Source organism: Pseudocercospora fijiensis, assembly GCF_000340215.1.
Source record: "Pseudocercospora fijiensis CIRAD86 unplaced genomic scaffold MYCFIscaffold_1, whole genome shotgun sequence".
Classification (NCBI taxonomy): domain Eukaryota; kingdom Fungi; phylum Ascomycota; class Dothideomycetes; order Mycosphaerellales; family Mycosphaerellaceae; genus Pseudocercospora; species Pseudocercospora fijiensis.
This window is the reverse complement of record NW_006921532.1, coordinates 7,707,503-7,725,317: the sequence shown is the minus strand read 5'-3', so window position 1 is coordinate 7,725,317 and position 17,815 is coordinate 7,707,503. Positions and strand designations below refer to the sequence as shown.

Here is a 17,815-nt window from a genome sequence, read left to right as displayed (position 1 = left end):
AGTCTCCCAACTCGACCCCAGACACAGCATTCTGGCCACCATGTCAGGCTTCAAGGCGCTGAACATCGAATCCGACGATGAATCCGACATCGAGGTCGACGATACCAAGGAGATGCACATCGAGGAGGCGCTCAAGCTCTACCAAAACGCACTGAAGCACCACGCCGACGGGCCCGGCTCATTCGACCTGGCCGCCGAGGCCTACCAGCAGCTGTTCCAGTCGGACATCTTCGCGTGGCCCGAGTCGCAAACCGAACTTCGCCGCATCGAGCTCTACGGACCCGCGGCCGAGTATGAGGGCGGCTTCCATGCCCGCAGCGCGGTCGCATCCGGTGGCGCTGGCGTGGAAGGCCCCAGCACGCTTCCTCAGATCCTGCACCTGTCGCACAAGAACTACGCCCACTTCACGCTCGAGGCCCTCGCGGCCCAGTTCGACACCGTCCATGTCACGCTCAAGCAGATCGTGGCCGACGCGACGCACGCGCTGAACCACTTGGTGCACGCGCTCGACAAAGATGACACCGACCTGGATCTGTGGCGCCGCACCGCTGCCGTGGGAGAAATGCTGGACAGCAAGCGCGTCGCTCGCTATTGCCTGGAGTCGGTGCTTGATGGAGACGACCAAGGCTTGAGCCATGTCCTGTCGCTCCCCGGGCTGGACGAAGGCTTCGCGGGCGAGCAGCTTCGAGAATTGGTACTGCAGCTGCACGATCAACTATCCTGCCTTCAAGCACCTCTGACCACTGCCAACCGAAGAACGCTGTCGAAGGTGCTGAAACAGAAACTGCATCACTACCACCATCTGTTGAAGCAAGAAGCAGTCGTGAGGGAGCATGCAGGTCCACGAGAGTCTCCACCTCCAGAGCGCATAGTGCTCAAGCCACCCTCCACTTGGGCAGACCTGGGCGAGGTTCTCCTTCGACAGCGAACCTCGGAACAGAATGGCACCACTACGCTGCTCGCCGCGCCCGCAATCTTCTTCGATATGAACAGCGCTGATTTCGCCGAACCAAAGATCACACAGAGGCCACCAAGTCCAAAAGTCATTCTTCCACGAATCATCATCCCAAAGTGGCAGGTCACCTTTCCGACGTCCTTGTCGCAACAGTTTCCAGGCTTAGATGGCGGCAAGCCCACTGTTCAGCCACGGATCTCAGCAGCCGATCCAAGCATGCAGGTGCCCGAGTCGCCAGTCGACGACGAAGAAGATATCGACATGGATGAGTCGCCCAAACTGATTACCTTGCCTTCTCGCAAGCGATCGGGCGATGCAGCTGGACTGGGAGACAACGCCGAGGAGGGCCGAAGCAAGAGCAAACGCCTACGTGCTCGAGACTCTACTGCTGATGCCGCCGCCGACCGTCAGGCAATCATAGATGCGAATACTCGCTGGGAGTACGAGCAGCAGCTGCATGAATTTCAGGCCGCTGATGACTGGATGTTCGAGACTGTTGGTAACCTTTTCGAGAGAGTCGGCATCATTGGTTTCGATGCTCCTCGCAACGTGCGACAAGAAATGCAATGCTCATCCTCGGATGGAAGCACACCGTCTGGGCATCCTGTGTCTTCTTCCCAGACTCTTCGGCAGACACGCTCTGACTTGCAGGCATTTTTGGACAAGTGGGACGATCAGTTGTCTCATTTCCTACTGTCACGCACCGAGAACCTCGAGCTTGGGCCGACCTCAGGTTCTGCAACTTCGGGTGTCGGCATGAGTGGCGCCGGTCCTTCCAAAGCAGTGTACAAGGCCTCACCTATGCCCAATGATGCACTGGGCGAGTTCCTAGAGATGATCAACAGCCGGTGGACATTGACGTCCCAAGCAGTATGGAAGTTCGTCGAACATCTGTTACGACCAGGACTGGGCGAAGACGCCAGCAGCTACACGCAATACCAATGGCCGGATGCCCTCAAGACCATGGTCGTTCGACTACTCGTCCAGTTTGATGAGACCGTCTTTGAGGAGGCGAGTACGGAGCTCGAGACATCCAGACATGCAGACTGTGAGGATATGCCAAGCTCGTCTCTGTGTGGCCTGGCAACTCTGGCGCAGACTGTATTCGAGCTGCATCTCGACGTCTACTGTCTGATCAAAGAGCCCAATAGCGGTGTCGACAAAGACACTATCATTGCCCAGAGTGATCGATTGCTGCGATGGTCCGAGCTCGCTCGGGAGTCGATGCAGCTTCACACGAAGACCTCCGGCATACTCAAGCCCGAAGATCCCCTTAGCCTCCGGTTCTTTTGGGCAACTACCTTTCAGCTCAACGCTTCTTCAGACGTCAAACAAGACCATGTCCTAGAGTGTATGGACGACTTGCGAACGCTCTTCGTTAAGGCTGGCGAGCCGACCATAAATTTACAAAACAATGCCATTATGCCGGAATTGTCCCTTGCAGCTCTTGATCGGGAGATGTCTAAGCTTACTACGAAGGACTTCTTTTGGAAGGTCACCAATCAGGACCTCTCCGACCCAGCGGCGGTCATTGAGAGTCTAGAGCCCTTGTTAGAGACACTAGACACTGCCAAGAATGGCTCGGACGAGATTGTCGCCAACGAAGCAGACCGGCCTGGGGACACAAATGTTGCGCCTGAGCTTGTGCGATTTCTTGAAGCGAGTCCCATCTCGATTCGGTTGATGCTCTGGCAGCGGCTCCGGAATGCCTACCAGCGTATCGAATATGCACCAATGGTACTATGCTGTTATCTGCGAATGATTGGCATAGTACTGGAAGAGCTGAAATCGCCGAATGTGGCTTCTTTGGAGCCGCGTGAAAGACATGCGTGCACCTTGAAGAGCCTCGGGCTCGTTCTGAATTTGGTCAGACTCATGTACGAGACTGCAAATCAGAACAAAGATGCGTTCGAGTGCATTGACGACGCTTACCTCAAATTTGCAGTGAACAACTTTGCTGAGATCCTGCAACTTTTGCAAGTCTTCAACGTGGCCGAAGATTCATTGCGCGTGGGACAGTCGCAGCCTCCAACCATGACCAATGGTTTGCCAGTCGCCTCATTCAAGAATGTGATGACATTGACCCACGAGTCACAGGTCAGGATCTGGATTTTGCTCTACTCTCTGCTCAAAGAGGCGATCAAGCAGAATGGAGAACTGTATCCAACACCGACAGAGGACCGCTTCGACTTCCTGCGCACCGTCCATCGCAACTTGGGAATACGTGGCTTCTGCTCCTGCGAGAATCGTGCATTCGTTCGTATGCTCAAGGACGAATTCTTCAAGATGCAGAACGTGGATGGCTTCGACAGCGAGCAAGCACAAGTTCTCTATGACCTGTACGGCTTGAACTGCTTCCTGAATCCCTCATACGAGCTGATCGAGCACCACTGCACTAAGGATGCTTTTCTCGATCGCGGTGTGGCTTTGCAGGCTGTCGACCTCTTGCTGGCTCAGGCCAGCAAATTGCCAATCAAGGAGCTCGTCAAACATCCTTTGAAAGATACCATCGACAAGCTTCATGGTGCCCTTGCCAGAAAGAAGCCAACCGAAGCCGTTCTCCGCAACAGGGAGAGCTATCGAGCTTTCCTCAAATCTGCCGTCAATCCGCTTGAGCTCTTTGGATGTCTGAAGGGCGAAGGCAGCCAGCTGGCAGTCACGGCGATCCCCGACGGAGATGCCTTACTTGCCTCCAAGGGCTGGTACTTCTTGATGGGACACATCGCCTTAACAAAGTTCCGGTCGCAGAAACGGACAGCACCCACACCTCTCGACGACATCGACATCGCTATTGCGCTCTTCAACCAGGATCTCGAAGTGAGGATGGAGCACTGGGAAACATGGTTTCGACTTGGACAAGCATACGATACCAAGATTGAGGAGACTGTCGTTTGGTCTGCTGAAAAGCTGAATAGCAACATGGGCGATATTGTCACCCTTCAACGAAATGCCATCCACTGCTACACGATGGCGACGGCACTCGCACAGCGCTCAGCCGACTTACAATTCGAGACTTCGAGCAAGATGACCGAACTGTACCATGATTTTGCGCTTCGCCTGTACAGTTCTTCGCGAGCTCCATTCGACATGAAGCCGTTTGATGTTGAAGATCTCGAGATATTCGTAAGCAGGAACTATGGCATCCACAAGCAGCGGCCATTCGAACCTTTGCAGGAGTACACGGTCTGGAAGTTGGCGAATGTTCTATTCAAGCGCGCCTTGCCCGGTCGACCTGATCAATGGCAGCTCCACTACATGATTGGTAAGTGTATGTGGAAGATGCATTCCGCGAACAACGAAAGCAGACGACACGATACCTCACCATCTGGCGAACAGGTCCTTCAGGCCTTTGTGCGTGCATTGGAGCTGCTCCCGGACAAGGACAAGAAGGAGAGCAAAGACTCCAAGAAGGAGCCTCTTCTGGAGCCTCACTACAAGCTTGTCAGCATCATCCACAAGCTGTTCGTTCGTGGCAGTATCAGCTTGGAGCAAGCCAAGGAAGCAATCCATCACACGCACTACTCGCGGCGTGAAGATTTCCCAGACGGTAGGCATGATTGGGTCCCTTTCATTCTTGCTGTTCTCAAGAAGCTTCGGGCAGCAGACAAGTCCAATTGGTACCACCGCGTGATTGCTCGCTACGCGCAAATTGTGTATGACCGCAAAGAGCTTGGTATGGAAGATGCGGGTCAGGAAAGTGCGGCCCTCGCGGCCAAAGAGCAATTGACTCAGCAAATGTTTACGAAGACGATGGTGCTGCAAGTGTGGAGACCGGAAAATGAACGAGCTGGACGACATTTCGTATACACAGCTCGCTACACTCTGTTCTTCGCTAAGATCCTGGAGCAATTGAGGGACCGGAAGGATCTTGAAGCACTCGCGCGTAGAGTGCGGCGAAGACCTCACGATGTTTTTCAACATGGTCAGGTGTGGGCCGAGCTATGCAACGCTTATCTTCGCCTGTTGCGATCTCATGCAAGTCTTCAAGAGGGCTTGGAAACCTCTACGTTCAGTAATATTGCGTATGAGGAATTCCAAGCTAGGAAGGAGCCGTTGGAGATGTGGATGCAAAAGCAAGAGAATGGTGTCTCTCCTGCTCTCGACGTGCTGCGAGAAGTGCAAGAGCTAAAGAAAGTCAATCAGTCGCTGATGAAGCCTGGTGCCATTGATGACTTGATTGGCGACGCATACGCCCATCTGTTCCAGACCGTCGGCAAGCAACTGCAAGACGAGGAGAGGCGAATTAAGCAGGAAGAAGAGGCAAGCCGTCCGCCACCTCCACCTGTGCACGAACCACACACTGCCAGTCCTTCACATGCGAAGATGGGCATCATGAGCATTATGAATCTCGATGGTGCTGCCGACTCCCTTCCCGCTGCCCAGCCGCCTCCTCCAACAGTTCCTTCCGCATCCAAAGAACCGGAACCAGCGCCCGTGCGACGCAAGATGGGAGTCGGTCGTCGCGAAATCAGGACTTGTGCCGAAGGATGCTACCAGAAGAGCAAGCCTCCCGGGCACGGACACACGCCAGTCTTGCCATCGAATGCTCCCCCGCTCAAGAGCACCGTCGTGCAAAGCATCATTGATCGTGAACGACAAGCTGATTCTGGTGGCCCTTCTGCGGAGACCAGTGCACCAGGCAGCATCCATGACAGTGCGGATGACGAGAGCGAGTTGAGCGAATTGGAGGAAGAGAGTAGCCCGGAGCGACGGAGGCGGCCAGTGGGTCCGAAATTCCCTCTTTCTCCCAGACATGGTGCACGAGCTCAGATCAGACGCGAGGAAGATGACGATGATGGCGATGATGAAGGTGAGGGCGAGGGCGAGGTTGAAGTTGAAGGAGAAGAAGTCGAAGGCGAGGAGGAAGATGAGGCGGGTGATGATATTGACATGCAGGATGGAGAATCATCAGCTGAGCTGACGAGAGAGCTGACTGCTGCTGCAAGAGGCATGGATGGGGGAAAGGATTAATTGATGTTGTTGTTGTAAGTTGATGCAAAGCACTCTCATATTCCTGTACCATACAATGATGTACAAACCAGTTCCGAAAGAGCGATGCGACATTCATTCTCTCCTTCACCCTTTATTCGGCCCGCTCCCAATCCCCCTCAAAACCCCCTCCAACACTCCCTCCTTCTCATGCACAACCCTACAATCCCCCAAATTCACACCACCACCACCACCCCCCTCCTCCACCAAATAACAATCCAAACACAACCCCCACACCCTCGCCTTCTGCAAAGCCCTCACCAGACTGAAGGCATTCACAATCTTATCATCAACATTGATACACCAATAACACGCATCGCTCGCATCATACTCGGGAATCCGAAAATCCGTAAATTTCCGCACGAGTTCGGCGAGCGTTGTCGTCGTTGTCGACCATTTCGACGAAGGCCAGAGGTTGGCGTCGCGCAAGGCGGAGAGGTAGAGGGTTGAGGCGTCTTTGTCGACGATACAGGGGATGGGGGTATCTGGGGGTGTGGGGTCGTCGCCTGGGGCGCAGTCACTGTAAATCAAGGTCAGTCAGTTTTGGTGGGGTGGGGTGAGGAACTTCGTACATGTAATGTCTCGCATCGTCACTCAGCGCCTCGGCCAGCGGATCCAAAACGATATCTAAATCCCGTTTCAGATCTTCCTGGACGGATTTCTGGCGCGAGAGTAACGTCCGCGCAAGACGTTGACGAGGCACCGGCTCGGAGGGTTCGACGATTTCCGAAACTTCTTTCTTCCCGAGGGGTGCGGAAAGGATCCATTTGGACGAGAAGCGCGCGAAGTAGATGGCGTCGTTGAGGAGCATGGATGTTTCGATGAGGTGCAAGAGAAGGGTTGTGGAGGTGGGGTGGGGGAGGTGATGGTAGATGTGATCGAGCCATTGGGAGCAGACTCGACTGATGGCGATGATGCATTGGAATTTCGAGGCCGTGGCGATGAAGCGGAAGAGGAGGTCGGGGGAGATTTTGGAGGGGAGGGCGGAGTTTTGGAGGTGCAGGATGTTGCAGAGTATGTAGATTGTGTCGCCGTCGTCGGGGAGGGGGAGGAGGCGAGGGGGGGGTTCTGCTGGAGTTGGAGTTGCGCTGAGGGGTGTGGCGAGAGAGGATGCGGTGGTGGGAGTGGTGAGGAGGCGTTTGAAGACTGGTGAGGCGAGGGTGAGGACTGTCGAGGAGACTCGGATGCCCATCTTTTTATAGAGGTTGGCGATGCCGGAGACGACGAGGATGGTGTCGCCGTCGCCGCAGATGTCGACCGTGGCTTCGGGTCGCTGGACGGTTGGAGATGGCATCGATGAGGTCTGGAGCGTTGGCGTTTGCGGCGTTGGCGTCTGACCGGCTGCCGCCGTGGGGTTTGGTATCTGGAGTGATGGGTAGAGAGGTGCTGGTGCCTTCATCGTTGGGAGTTGCGGTGTTGGCGCTGGCGTCGGCGCATCTTGGTCGGGAGTTGTCTTTTGCCGTTTCGAGGCGCGGCCTTCTTCGTTGTCGGACATGATGGAGGAGTCGGTGTTTGGGGATGAAAGAGATGCGTAGGAAATGCGTCGCTTTGTATGCGCAGAATGCTGGTGGCTGGGTTGGTCAATGCTGGCCGAGTCGAAGTGAGCTTGCGCTTCCAGAAGTCAGCTTCACTTTTGTGAAACATTTGAATCCTTGGCGTTCCATCACTTGGAAAACATCAGCGCACTTCAAACGCTCTCGATCGCAACACACCAACATCAACCATGGCGAACCAGAAAGCCGATCAGGTCGACATCGATCCAGATGGAGATGTCATCTTCATATGCACCCTTCGCAAAATTTCGCCTTTGCGCCTCCGGGTGTCATCCAAGGTCGTCAGCCTCGCCTCGCCGGTATTGAAAGCGATGCTCAGTCCGCACTTTCGAGAAGGTACTACGTTGGCGACGGCGTCATATGTGGAGATCGAGTTGCCAGAAGATGATGCGAAGACCATGAAAACGCTGTTCCTCATCATGCATTCAAAGAACGACCGCTTGGGCTCTATGGTGAATCTCAAGGTCCTGGCAGAGACCGTGGACAAGTATGACTGTGTGGCTGCTGTCGGAACAGCAGCTTACTATTGGATATCGAAAGCTATGGAAAATGCAGATGAGGACGACCTTCAAGATTTACTCCACTATGCCTATCTGCTGCGTCAGCACGAGCTTTTTGCTACGATTGCCAGGCGTCTCGTGTGTTACAACCAGTCCCCCATCTTAGGCAAGCCGGGCGTTCTGACTGATGTGTACTGTAAGTATACTGAGACTTGCTTTTCGAATACTTTGCTGACTTAACTCTCAAGCTGGGCTGGACAACGAGCGCATGAAGGCGCTGCTGGCCTTGTCATCAGCTGTGCAGGATCACGTCCTGTCTGCGAGCACCCTCAAGAATAAAATGACCAATGGCTGCCTTGCTTCTTGCAGTTATCAAGACTCCTATGCCGTCGCCGTCATCCGCCGTCTGGGCGAGCTGAAGTTGTGGCCAGTCGGCGCGCGAGGTAATGCATCAGTCCAGGGCATTATCAGAGCAATGTCAGACGCCGACTTCAGTGATCTTGACGACAGCGTGTCGCCTCCTTGCGCAGGGGATCCGAAGAGGGGCTCTTGCGTAGGAACGGTGGTCAAAGACTACAAGCTCGCCAACAAGCTCGCCAAGTACAGCAGCATTGTCGAAAAAGTCGAGAGCAACATGAAGGACGTATGCCTCTTTTGCGTGCAGGAGGATATGACTTTCCGAGCAGGTGGCTGTCGTCATACACCCCTTTCATGAGCACTCCTTCGTGAAGGCCGAGATACAAGCAAAGGCAATTCCCGAGAGTCGAGAGCAGCAAGGTCGCAGAAAGATGGGACACAGAGAACCAGCATCTCACGCGCGCGCTTCTTCCAGATGACTTAAGAATGCGGAGAGAACCAAGCCAGAAAGGAAGCGGCTGAGGTAAAGGCTTCCATATGCTCATAGGTATCACAAAACAAACTCCCCACCCACTCACAAAACCCCACCCGAGACACTTAGCCCTTCTATATTGTACTGTCGATATCATAGTCTTCACCAAGCCTCCCACTTCTGCCCACCCATAGCAACAAGCCGATTAAAAAGCTCATCCCTCAACACCATAGCCGTAAGAATCCAGTGATTTCCAAGCTTATCCACAATCTCCAAACCATCCGCAACCTCACGATCCAAAGCCCAACCGACCACAAGTTTAGATTTCCATCCCAAACCACCAAGTTTCTTGAGTTCTTTGATGTCAGCCAAAGCCACGGTCCAGACGGGATGGAGTTCAGAATTCAAGCCGGAGCCATCTTTGCTGGTGATGTTCTTGTCGAGACTGAATCCGATGCATGGAATTGTGGCTTTGGTGGCGATGTATGCGTGACCTCGCTTGCCGTGGTATCGACATTTGAAGTCGATGGGGCCGGAGAGTTTTGATTCGTTTCGAGGTGGTATGACACCGAGACGTTGTTTTGAAGGTTCGCTTCCAGCTTTAGCTTTGAGGTGGTCCACACCCAAAGCCGTATCGACGCTGGCTTTGACGTTACCTTTCAAGAAACCCAAAATCTTGGCACCGGCTTTTCCGTGAGATTTCTTCTTCGACTCGTCGATATCTGTACCTGCGGTCTCATGGGCTGTGGTGGGGTCGGGCTCAATAGCAGCTTTTATCTCTTCGTCAGTGGCATTCAAAGGCCAGTCGGCACCCGCAGCACGAAGCTCGTCTTCGGTCAGCTCGACAGGCTCGTCTGGCGGTGGACCGTGTGACAATGGCGGTGGCGGAATTGGAGCTTTGTTTGCTTCGCCTATGCGGAGGAGCGTTATGGTGAGCTGGGCATTAGTTGGGACGCCTTTGAGGAGAGTATTGCGTAGCTCTAGGAGTTTCTGCCACTTAGGGAAGTGACTGTTGAGCCAGACGAGTCCGCGCTGGATTAGTGGATCACCAAAGAACCCGAAGCCTACGCCGAAAGTAATGCCTTTGACGAGCATGTAGGATGTGACGAAGATGGAGACGCCGAGGAGTGGCACGACGACAGCAGCTATCCGCAGACGAAAGAGATCGCGTGGAAAGGGTGGGGTAGGAGACAGTGCGTTGCCAAATCGTTCCCATGTATCGGAGACGTCAGCGATACCATGCATGATAGGCCTCATATTGTTCCAAATCGCGGTCTCCATGGGTACTCTGGTCTTGTCCTTGGATACGCTGTCCTCGCCACCCGTCTTGGAGCGAGCATTACTCGCACCCATGGCCAGTGCCGTAGGATCGGGAACGGAATCGTTTCCTCTGCTATTTTCAGCGTGAGGTGGTTCGTTCTGCGGGTGCTTCCCGGCCACGCTGGATAAGGCGACAGAAGCAATACTGTTGACCACGTTGCTAGCCTCGGCCTCAACTGCCTCGCCCTTGTGCTTCTCCGGTGCGCCTGTAGCGGAGTCTGTCGATCCGAGAACGCCTGCCTTGGGCTTCTGAACGCCACCGGTGCTCGCAGAGACGAGTGCGAGTGGCGCTGGAGGGAACAAGATGTCTCGACATGGTGGGTAGACGATCAGTGCGATGACGACGCTCAAGAATAGTGGAGTCAGGAAGTCGAAAGCCCAGGCAATGAAGTATGCTGCACAAAAGCAAGTCGTCCTCCGGGTCTCTCGCCATGAACGCAATCGCATGATCTGCTTCGTTGCTCCCATGAGGCCAATGATGACAGTCATGTACAGTCGCTCGATATTGGCTCGTAGCTTGTCAGGCGAGAACTCTTCCTCGTCGGCGATGTTGAGGTCCAGGTTCCCGGGTACCGGGTAGGGATAGTCTTTGACATGGTACATTTGCTACGCGGCATCAGCACGGCATGGCATGGCAGTACGAACGATCAATGTCGTTTACCTTGTTGAAGCGGCGCACGAGCACCCACAAGTCTTCGTTGTGCATGCCGCCCACCAGCGGATTCTGCATCTGGTCAACATGATCGGCCCAGCCCAGGTCCTTCACCTCGTCGTCGTGAGTCTCCTGCGCGGCGCCCTTGTCGTGGTGGTCGGCCATTGCCAGAGCATGACTCGCCGTCGGCTTTTCCGTTATGGATTGGGCCACGTCGACTTTGTCAGGATCGGTCAGTGCGCCGATGTTGGCGGGGATTGGTAGGAATTCCTTCAGGTCTTCCACAGTAGGAATGTTGGTCGCCATGCTGCAGAGATATAGGTCATTATTGGGTCATGATACGCCGTTGTTTCGCCGCCCTTTGTTCCGTGTGCGACCAAGATCAGATCACGATTCGACGTTGCGTCATTTTCGGACCGTACCGTACCGTACCGTACCGTACCGTAGCTCACCATATCATACCCTTGGCCACTTCCCCGAGCCCCAGCTGGCTGCCCGAGCCCCAGTAGATATAGACCTAGCACTAATATAGAATCGCCTTATCGTCGATTACGTGCTATTTCCACCTGTTTTCAGACATAGCTGTTCTTAGTTAGTGTTATTAATAGTCGCGCCTAGGCACGCGTACTAAATATCGCATTTCTATTATTTCTATTAGAATACGTGTTTCTATTATCTTTCTTAATACAATAGCTTAATCTCTATCGCATAAGGCCTATATAGACGATTTCCTCGCTAAAGACGATATCGGCGGCGCGGCGGAAGTAGTAGAAGAGGAGGTAGTAGAAGGGGTAGTAGTAGAAGGGGTAGTAGTAGATATTAAGTCGTAGGAAGAAGTCGAATTAGTCTCGGAAACGCGTGTTCGAGGGCGCAGTCGCTTACTTAACCTGCCTCGAGAGCGTATATCTCTACCTAAATATCGATTAGTATCGCCGTACCCTTAGAAATACGAGTTTATCGTTAAACCGCTAGAAGAAGCGACCTTACCGCCGCAAGGTCTAATGCCGCGCGAGTCGACGTTCCCTTTAAAACGCGCCCTCGAGCGGTATATCTACGAATTTAGTATATCGAAGGGGTACGAGTTTAAGGAGTAGAAGCCTAAGAAGAATAAGAATAGCATTAAATATCGCTATTTGTATATATATAGCTGCTTTGGTCTACTAGACAAGCGGACCTAGAATACAACTAATAAGGCGTAGAAGAAGACAAAGAAGATAGACTACAAGTTCTACTTCTACGCTATTACTATCTACCCTCTCGAGCTAGAAGGCGAGTAGCAGATCCGCTATTCTACTAAAGAAGGATACTACTACTATAACTATTAAAAGGACGATATTATAGCGCTTGCTACCCTTCGGAAGCGCTCGAGAACGGCTGAATTCCTCGAGCAATTAGAACGGCTATAGCAAGCTCGTATACTAACGTCGAAGATAATAGCCTATTTCCGCTACCGTAGAGTAATCTTAAAGCCTTATAATATATATAATATTGCCTAGAACCGGACTCTTAATTAGCGCCGCGAGGCTAACTAGGCTTAACGTATAGTTAACTTGCTAGATAGCAATAGCATCTTCTACGATATCTACCCTTCTAAGGACGGCTTAATTTAGTTAATAGTAGCTCTATATCTAACCTCGCTCGAAGCCTTTAAGGAGACGCCGTACTAGCTAATTCTCGACACTATATATTCTACTAATTTATATAACCTCGAGCTACTAGACATAGTCGCCGCTAGACCGATAAACGATACTATTAAGCTCGGTATTAGCCTTATCCGTCCGAAGCTAGACTAAGCTAACTTCGTCTAGTTATTACGGTCTGTCCGAAAGGGCCTCGAAGAAGCCGACTATACTATACCAATTGTAATAGCAACTAATCGAGAAGAATCCTTAATGCTAGCTATCAATGTAGTGTTTCCGGAAGCTACGAACATCGTCTACGAGTAGTATTTAAACTAGGACATACTTACTCGAGTAAGGAAGGAGAGAGGCGACTTTATATAGATTAAGGCCGACGGTTGCTAGACAGATAGTCTATCTACTAATAAGTTTATAAAGCTATTCACTTACACTATATATAGTAAGACCGAAGAAGAATTTAATAGCAACGCTGTAAAGCTAGACAACGTCTATCCTATATTTAAGGCCTATCTCTATAAGAACTAGTAGCACTATAAGACGAGAATAGTTAACTTCTAGACTAACTAAGTGCTTCACTTCGGCTATAAGACAACCTTACGAGTCGAGTCCTACTATAGACGTATTAAGCTCTAGCTTAACTATAGTAGCCGACACGATATCTTTACGCTCTTCGAGTCGCTTCTTAATTAGTAGCAAGAAGGTTACGACCGCCGCCGTACCGCTATAGCGGACAACCTAAAGAGGTATAGCAAACTACTAACTAGACCCTTCTACGCTAGTATCTCTCGAGTTATTAGTAATTACTGCCTTCTCGAAGTAGCTAAGCTATATAGACGTACTATCGCCCTTCTAAGAACTACGACTAACGATAATAGCAACGAGATTAAGTATTTAGCCTTCTCGTATAGCTATATACGATACCGCTGCAACGACTACTTAACTAAGACCTATAGTTATCCGTGCCTCTACGAGATTATAAAGATAGTTAAGATAGAAGGAAGCCGTATAGTGCTATTGCCTCGTTACTTCTATAAGCACTAGTTAGTCGACTTTAGTAAACGACCGCTACGCCTACGAGAGCCGAAAGTTGTATTTAGCAACCGCAAACCTATAACCGGCGGAGCTACTTTGTATAGCACTAAGCGTGCAGCAACGGCTCGAGAATTAGACGATTTAAACACTATAGCGGTCGCTAAGAAGCAGAAGATAGTAATAGCAAGGACCGTAGACTTTATATTAGAGCTAGGCGTGTCTCTTACTTAATTAAGGACTACTATTGCTTACTATAAGTGCGTTAAGAGCCAATGCCGCACTTAGTTATGCCCTTACTAGAAGGCTAACCGTGCCTATAGACCTGCCTATTACCCTATAGGCTTCGACTATTATAATCTACGGTAAGAAGCACTTCTAGTTAAACTACAACCTCCTTCTAAGCTAGACCTTCTACGGTAAGAGATTAATAACCTCCGAGCGCGTAAAGAATAGCGTACTTAGCAATAGATTAACTATAGCCGATAGTAGGCGGCATTGTTTAAATAGTAATAGCGATAGTAATAGCAACAATATTAGTATTTACTAATATAGCTAGTATAGTAGGTGCTACTGCACTATAGCGTTCTATAGCAACAATACTAATAGTATTATATATAGCAGCAATATCGATAGCAATAATACTACTAATACTACTAGTACTAAATATAATAGCAATAGCAATCTAGCTAGTAGCTAAGAGACTAGTATAAGCTAGTATATATAGCCTCGCGTAGTTATAAGGCCGCAGGCCGCAACCCGCTTAGAAACGAGTAGATAGAACTATTACTACTACTATAACTATTAACAATACCTCGAATTTTGCTATACTACTATTTTGCTAACAATCTTTGGCTTTATAGTTAATAGCAGTATAGTTGCCCGGTCGGCAGTGGCCGTAGGGATCCAGAAATCGCTTCTGCACGCGATTTTGTAAGGAACAGCTGATTTCGTAATCCTATAATCTACTGGGGCTCGGGCAGCCAGCTGGGGCTCGGGGAAGTGGCCAAGTATCATACCGTACCGTACCGTACCGTACCGTGCCGTACCGTACCCTGCCGTACCGTACCCTGCCGTACCGTACCGTACCGCAACTCAATCTGCTTTCCTCGCGTCTCTTACGCGTGGTTGAAGCATGACCTCTCACGACTAGCCACCTACTTTCCAGCGTCGACTGATGATCAAGAGGAGAATATGCGAATGGAATAATATGCTGCTGCTCACAGGTCAGTGGGGCGTAGCAGCGTTGCGCCTGCGCCCGTGGGTGCAACCACTTGTCAAGAGTCGGAGGCAATATCTGGCGACTGAAAGCTTCAGCGTAGGCCAGGCTGTCGATGGAAGGGAGCATAGCAAGTCGCGACACCGGCGTAAGTGGACAGCACACGAGACGGCGGAGCTGATCAGGTTGAAATCATGCGGCGTGCCGGTGAAGGACTGGCTGTCGCATTTCAGCGGCAGAACCTACAGCAGCCTCGAGACCAAATGGTGGAAGCTCGTGCGGAAAGAACAGGCCGAGTTCGCATCCTTGCGCAAAAGGACTCGCAGCCGGCGAACATTGACACAGGAGGAGCAGGCAGACGTAGTAGCTCTGCGGCATTCGGGCTGGACTTACAAAGCAATTGCAGATAAGCTTGGATGCCAGAGTTTGACAGCTATCCGCAATGTATGCCTCGCCAAGGAGCATGAAAGCACAAATCCGTCGATATCCAGTCGTCTTCCCTGGTCTGATGAGGAAATTGCGCTACTCCGAACGCTGCTATCGGATGGATTAACGCGGAGGGCTTTGTTCGCCTATTTCCCTGGTCGATCGCCAATGGCAATAAATCGTCAAGCTTTTTTGCTGTCGAGCAGTCCAGCAGAGAAGCCCGCCCGCTCTGCAGGACCCATACGACGGCGTGTATGGAGCGACGAGGAGGATACACAATTGAAAACCCTTTACTCGCAAGGCAAGAAGGTGTCGTTCATAATCAAAGAATTAGGCCGTACAGCAGGTGCAGTCTATCTCCGCGTGCACCAGCTGCGCTTGGTGCGACCCCACGATCTACGTTCTCAGAACGGCATCACGCCGCCAGGTCCAAGAAGCTCGTAAGGCCGACACTGGTCTAGTTCAGACGCAGAACGATTGCAACAAGGCATCGAACAAAGTTGGCACCGATGTACAACACCTCCCATTCTCTGAGACGGGGCTCAACTTCCTTACGCACAACGACCATCTCTGCTTTCCAACGCTCCCCCAGCTCTGGATGAGTATCATTCAACAAACTCGATATGGCACCCCTGGCAGGGGAGCCTGTTTCGATATCTGCATACATGCTTGGCTCAATAGGAAATCGAAACCACGACCTTCGGCCGAAACCGCCCATTCGGTCAGTCCTCGCTTCTTCATGGCCGTTTTCTGTATCCTCTCATCACACATTCTTGTGCAAGAGGAATCAGTGCCCGTCACTGGCATGATCAGCAGGCCCGAAAACGTCGCGCTCGTTGACAGCCATCACGTTCTGCTCGAGTACCTGATTCTGCAAATCATGCCATCGTGCCTCAGCTTCCCGCATGCGATGACAAATTCTCGCGGTCGAGCGTGTGCTGCAGTGGTGGCTCTTCTTCGTCGCTATCTGGCTCGCCATTATCTTCGAATGCGAAGATCTTTTTGGTCCTTCGCGACCGCGTCTTGCGCAGTAATCTCTATTCCCAGCCGCAGAAGAGCTTCAATAACCTCTTGGGGTGCTTCTTGGACGTCTTTCAGCAGTTTCTGCTCCCGCGCCAGATTCTCAATCCCATATTCATTCTTTCTCTTTCTGCCCTGAGCAAACGCGCCAAGAGGCTACTGAATTTCGCGCCGACGCATCCTTTGCGGTTTGGCGACTCTGTAGCGACCCTTCCGCCTCGAGGGCGAGCAATGTTGGTATATTCTGGCCTCAAGACTCCAACTAGGATACTGAATTTCGGCAGAAGGCGACCCAAAAGTGAAGGTACCATGACCTTGAATCCATCAAGGCGTCCCATGGCCAGGCACGCCAGACACTGGGGCCTCACAGAAGAAACATTGGGCCAGCTTCCGATCTTGGAGAAGGCACTTGGCTGCACAACCGTCATGTAAGGCGACCGCGAGGAAGATATAAAGGTCAAACAATCCAGGTGTCACCGCCTGAGAGATGGTTCCTTATCGAGAGAAACCCTGCGAAACATTGACATGATCTACGAATCGGCTTGGATGCGCAACATCAACGTCCAAACAAGTCTAGGCCAAATAGTACATCGGGCTCGGCGGAAATCAACGACAAGAATTTCTAGATCAGATGCCTCACAATCCTCCTTCTCTCGCTCCTCCAATGACAACAAGACGCGCGCCGAGCCCTGATCCGTGATTTGCGTCCTGCGCGCGATAAGAAGAGACACAATACTAAAGCGGCATCAATTGTTTCAAAGTGAGCATCCAGAACTCCAACCTCACCATCATCGATCGGTACTGCACAAGCTGTACAACCAAGGAGGGTCAAGGCATAACGTAGAATTCCCCCAACGTTGGAAAGAGGAGAGAAGGCATCCACCTAGTACTTCCATACACCGCCTGCTCCGTCAACGCATACACATCTTAGAGAATCTCAAGTTTCAGCCCACATCTGAGCGCTTTGGCTGACTACGAACATGCGCGTTTCGAATTACTACGAACGCATAATGTGGAGTCTTGCCGAACACTCCCGATAGGACATTAACTGCACAGCTGCGAATTTACCTTTTATAGTTCGGTCTTAGCGGATGTAAGCTTGTAATAGCACTAGTTTAAGGATAGGAAGTAATATGATGATCTCTTTCGCTAATACAGCATTTTAAGATACAGGGGGACATTGTGATAGTATTGAAACCTCGTTTGTATACGACCGAGTAAGAGCACCACAGCTAGAACCTTGTAGCTCTTCCTCGAACGATACGAACGATACCCATATACAACACCAATAACGACGACCGAATGAAATCCATGGATTTATTAAATACACTTTTTTTCCCCCACCGAAGCCTTTCTTTACAACTTGAATCTATCGGAAAAGGGAAAAAGAAAAATCAAAATCAAAATCAAACACGGGGTATAACGCGTGGAAAGCAAAAGCAAAAAACGAGTCAAAAATCTTCTTGCAGAAGAAAAATTTTTTCCATCTACTAGAAGTTGAGATTGAAGAAATGTGCTGGTGTCCTCATCATGCCACGGTCGCTTTCTCCTCGGGCTTGCCGGTGACCTCGGGGGTTGTGTCGGTGACGGTTCCGGCACTCTCTGCAGCTGGAGGGGCCACGATCGGCTCGGGACTTGCTGGCGCCGCAGCCCGAGTGTCCGCGGTAACAGCTGTAGATGGCT

The 17,815-nt window shown here is 51.5% G+C and overlaps 5 protein-coding genes across 5 annotated transcripts; 3 read left to right on the top strand and 2 right to left on the bottom strand.

Annotated features, from left to right (window-relative positions):
* The first annotated feature begins 61 nt into the window (after positions 1 to 61).
* MYCFIDRAFT_160012 (uncharacterized protein) lies at positions 62 to 6,021 on the top strand. The gene has a single exon (XM_007923544.1). It carries the CDS (start codon positions 113 to 115, stop codon positions 5,924 to 5,926), a length of 5,814 nt encoding a protein of 1,937 aa, XP_007921735.1. The 5' UTR covers positions 62 to 112; the 3' UTR covers positions 5,927 to 6,021.
* MYCFIDRAFT_206147 (uncharacterized protein) lies at positions 4,816 to 7,439 on the bottom strand (the record flags this gene model as incomplete). The annotated part of the gene is made up of 5 exons (XM_007923543.1): positions 4,816 to 6,036; positions 6,071 to 6,145; positions 6,174 to 6,209; positions 6,239 to 6,464; positions 6,517 to 7,439. 5 exons carry the CDS (start codon positions 7,437 to 7,439, stop codon positions 5,962 to 5,964), a joined length of 1,335 nt encoding a protein of 444 aa, XP_007921734.1. The 3' UTR covers positions 4,816 to 5,961.
* A 228-nt stretch (positions 7,440 to 7,667) lies between these two features.
* On the top strand, positions 7,668 to 8,237 carry MYCFIDRAFT_35290 (uncharacterized protein; the record flags this gene model as incomplete). The annotated part of the gene is made up of 1 exon (XM_007921749.1): positions 7,668 to 8,237. The coding sequence occupies one exon, from the start codon at positions 7,668 to 7,670 to the stop codon at positions 8,235 to 8,237; it is 570 nt and encodes a 189-aa protein (XP_007919940.1).
* A 751-nt stretch (positions 8,238 to 8,988) lies between these two features.
* Positions 8,989 to 11,104, bottom strand: MYCFIDRAFT_125916 (uncharacterized protein; the record flags this gene model as incomplete). Its single annotated transcript, XM_007923542.1, has 3 exons — positions 8,989 to 10,125; positions 10,204 to 10,733; positions 10,792 to 11,104. 3 exons carry the CDS (start codon positions 11,102 to 11,104, stop codon positions 8,989 to 8,991), a joined length of 1,980 nt encoding a protein of 659 aa, XP_007921733.1.
* A 29-nt stretch (positions 11,105 to 11,133) lies between these two features.
* MYCFIDRAFT_170429 (uncharacterized protein) lies at positions 11,134 to 17,104 on the top strand (the record flags this gene model as incomplete). Its single annotated transcript, XM_007923541.1, has 9 exons — positions 11,134 to 11,303; positions 14,370 to 14,400; positions 14,451 to 14,591; positions 14,621 to 15,539; positions 15,574 to 15,962; positions 16,010 to 16,560; positions 16,603 to 16,693; positions 16,719 to 16,828; positions 16,894 to 17,104. The coding sequence occupies 9 exons, from the start codon at positions 11,134 to 11,136 to the stop codon at positions 17,102 to 17,104; spliced, it is 2,613 nt and encodes an 870-aa protein (XP_007921732.1).
* Positions 17,105 to 17,815: the final 711 nt, after the last annotated feature.

Coding starts and splice junctions, on each gene's coding strand:
- MYCFIDRAFT_160012 (XM_007923544.1), top strand. CDS start 113: ATGCACATCGAGGAGGCGCTCAAGCTCTACCAAAACGCACTGAAGCAC.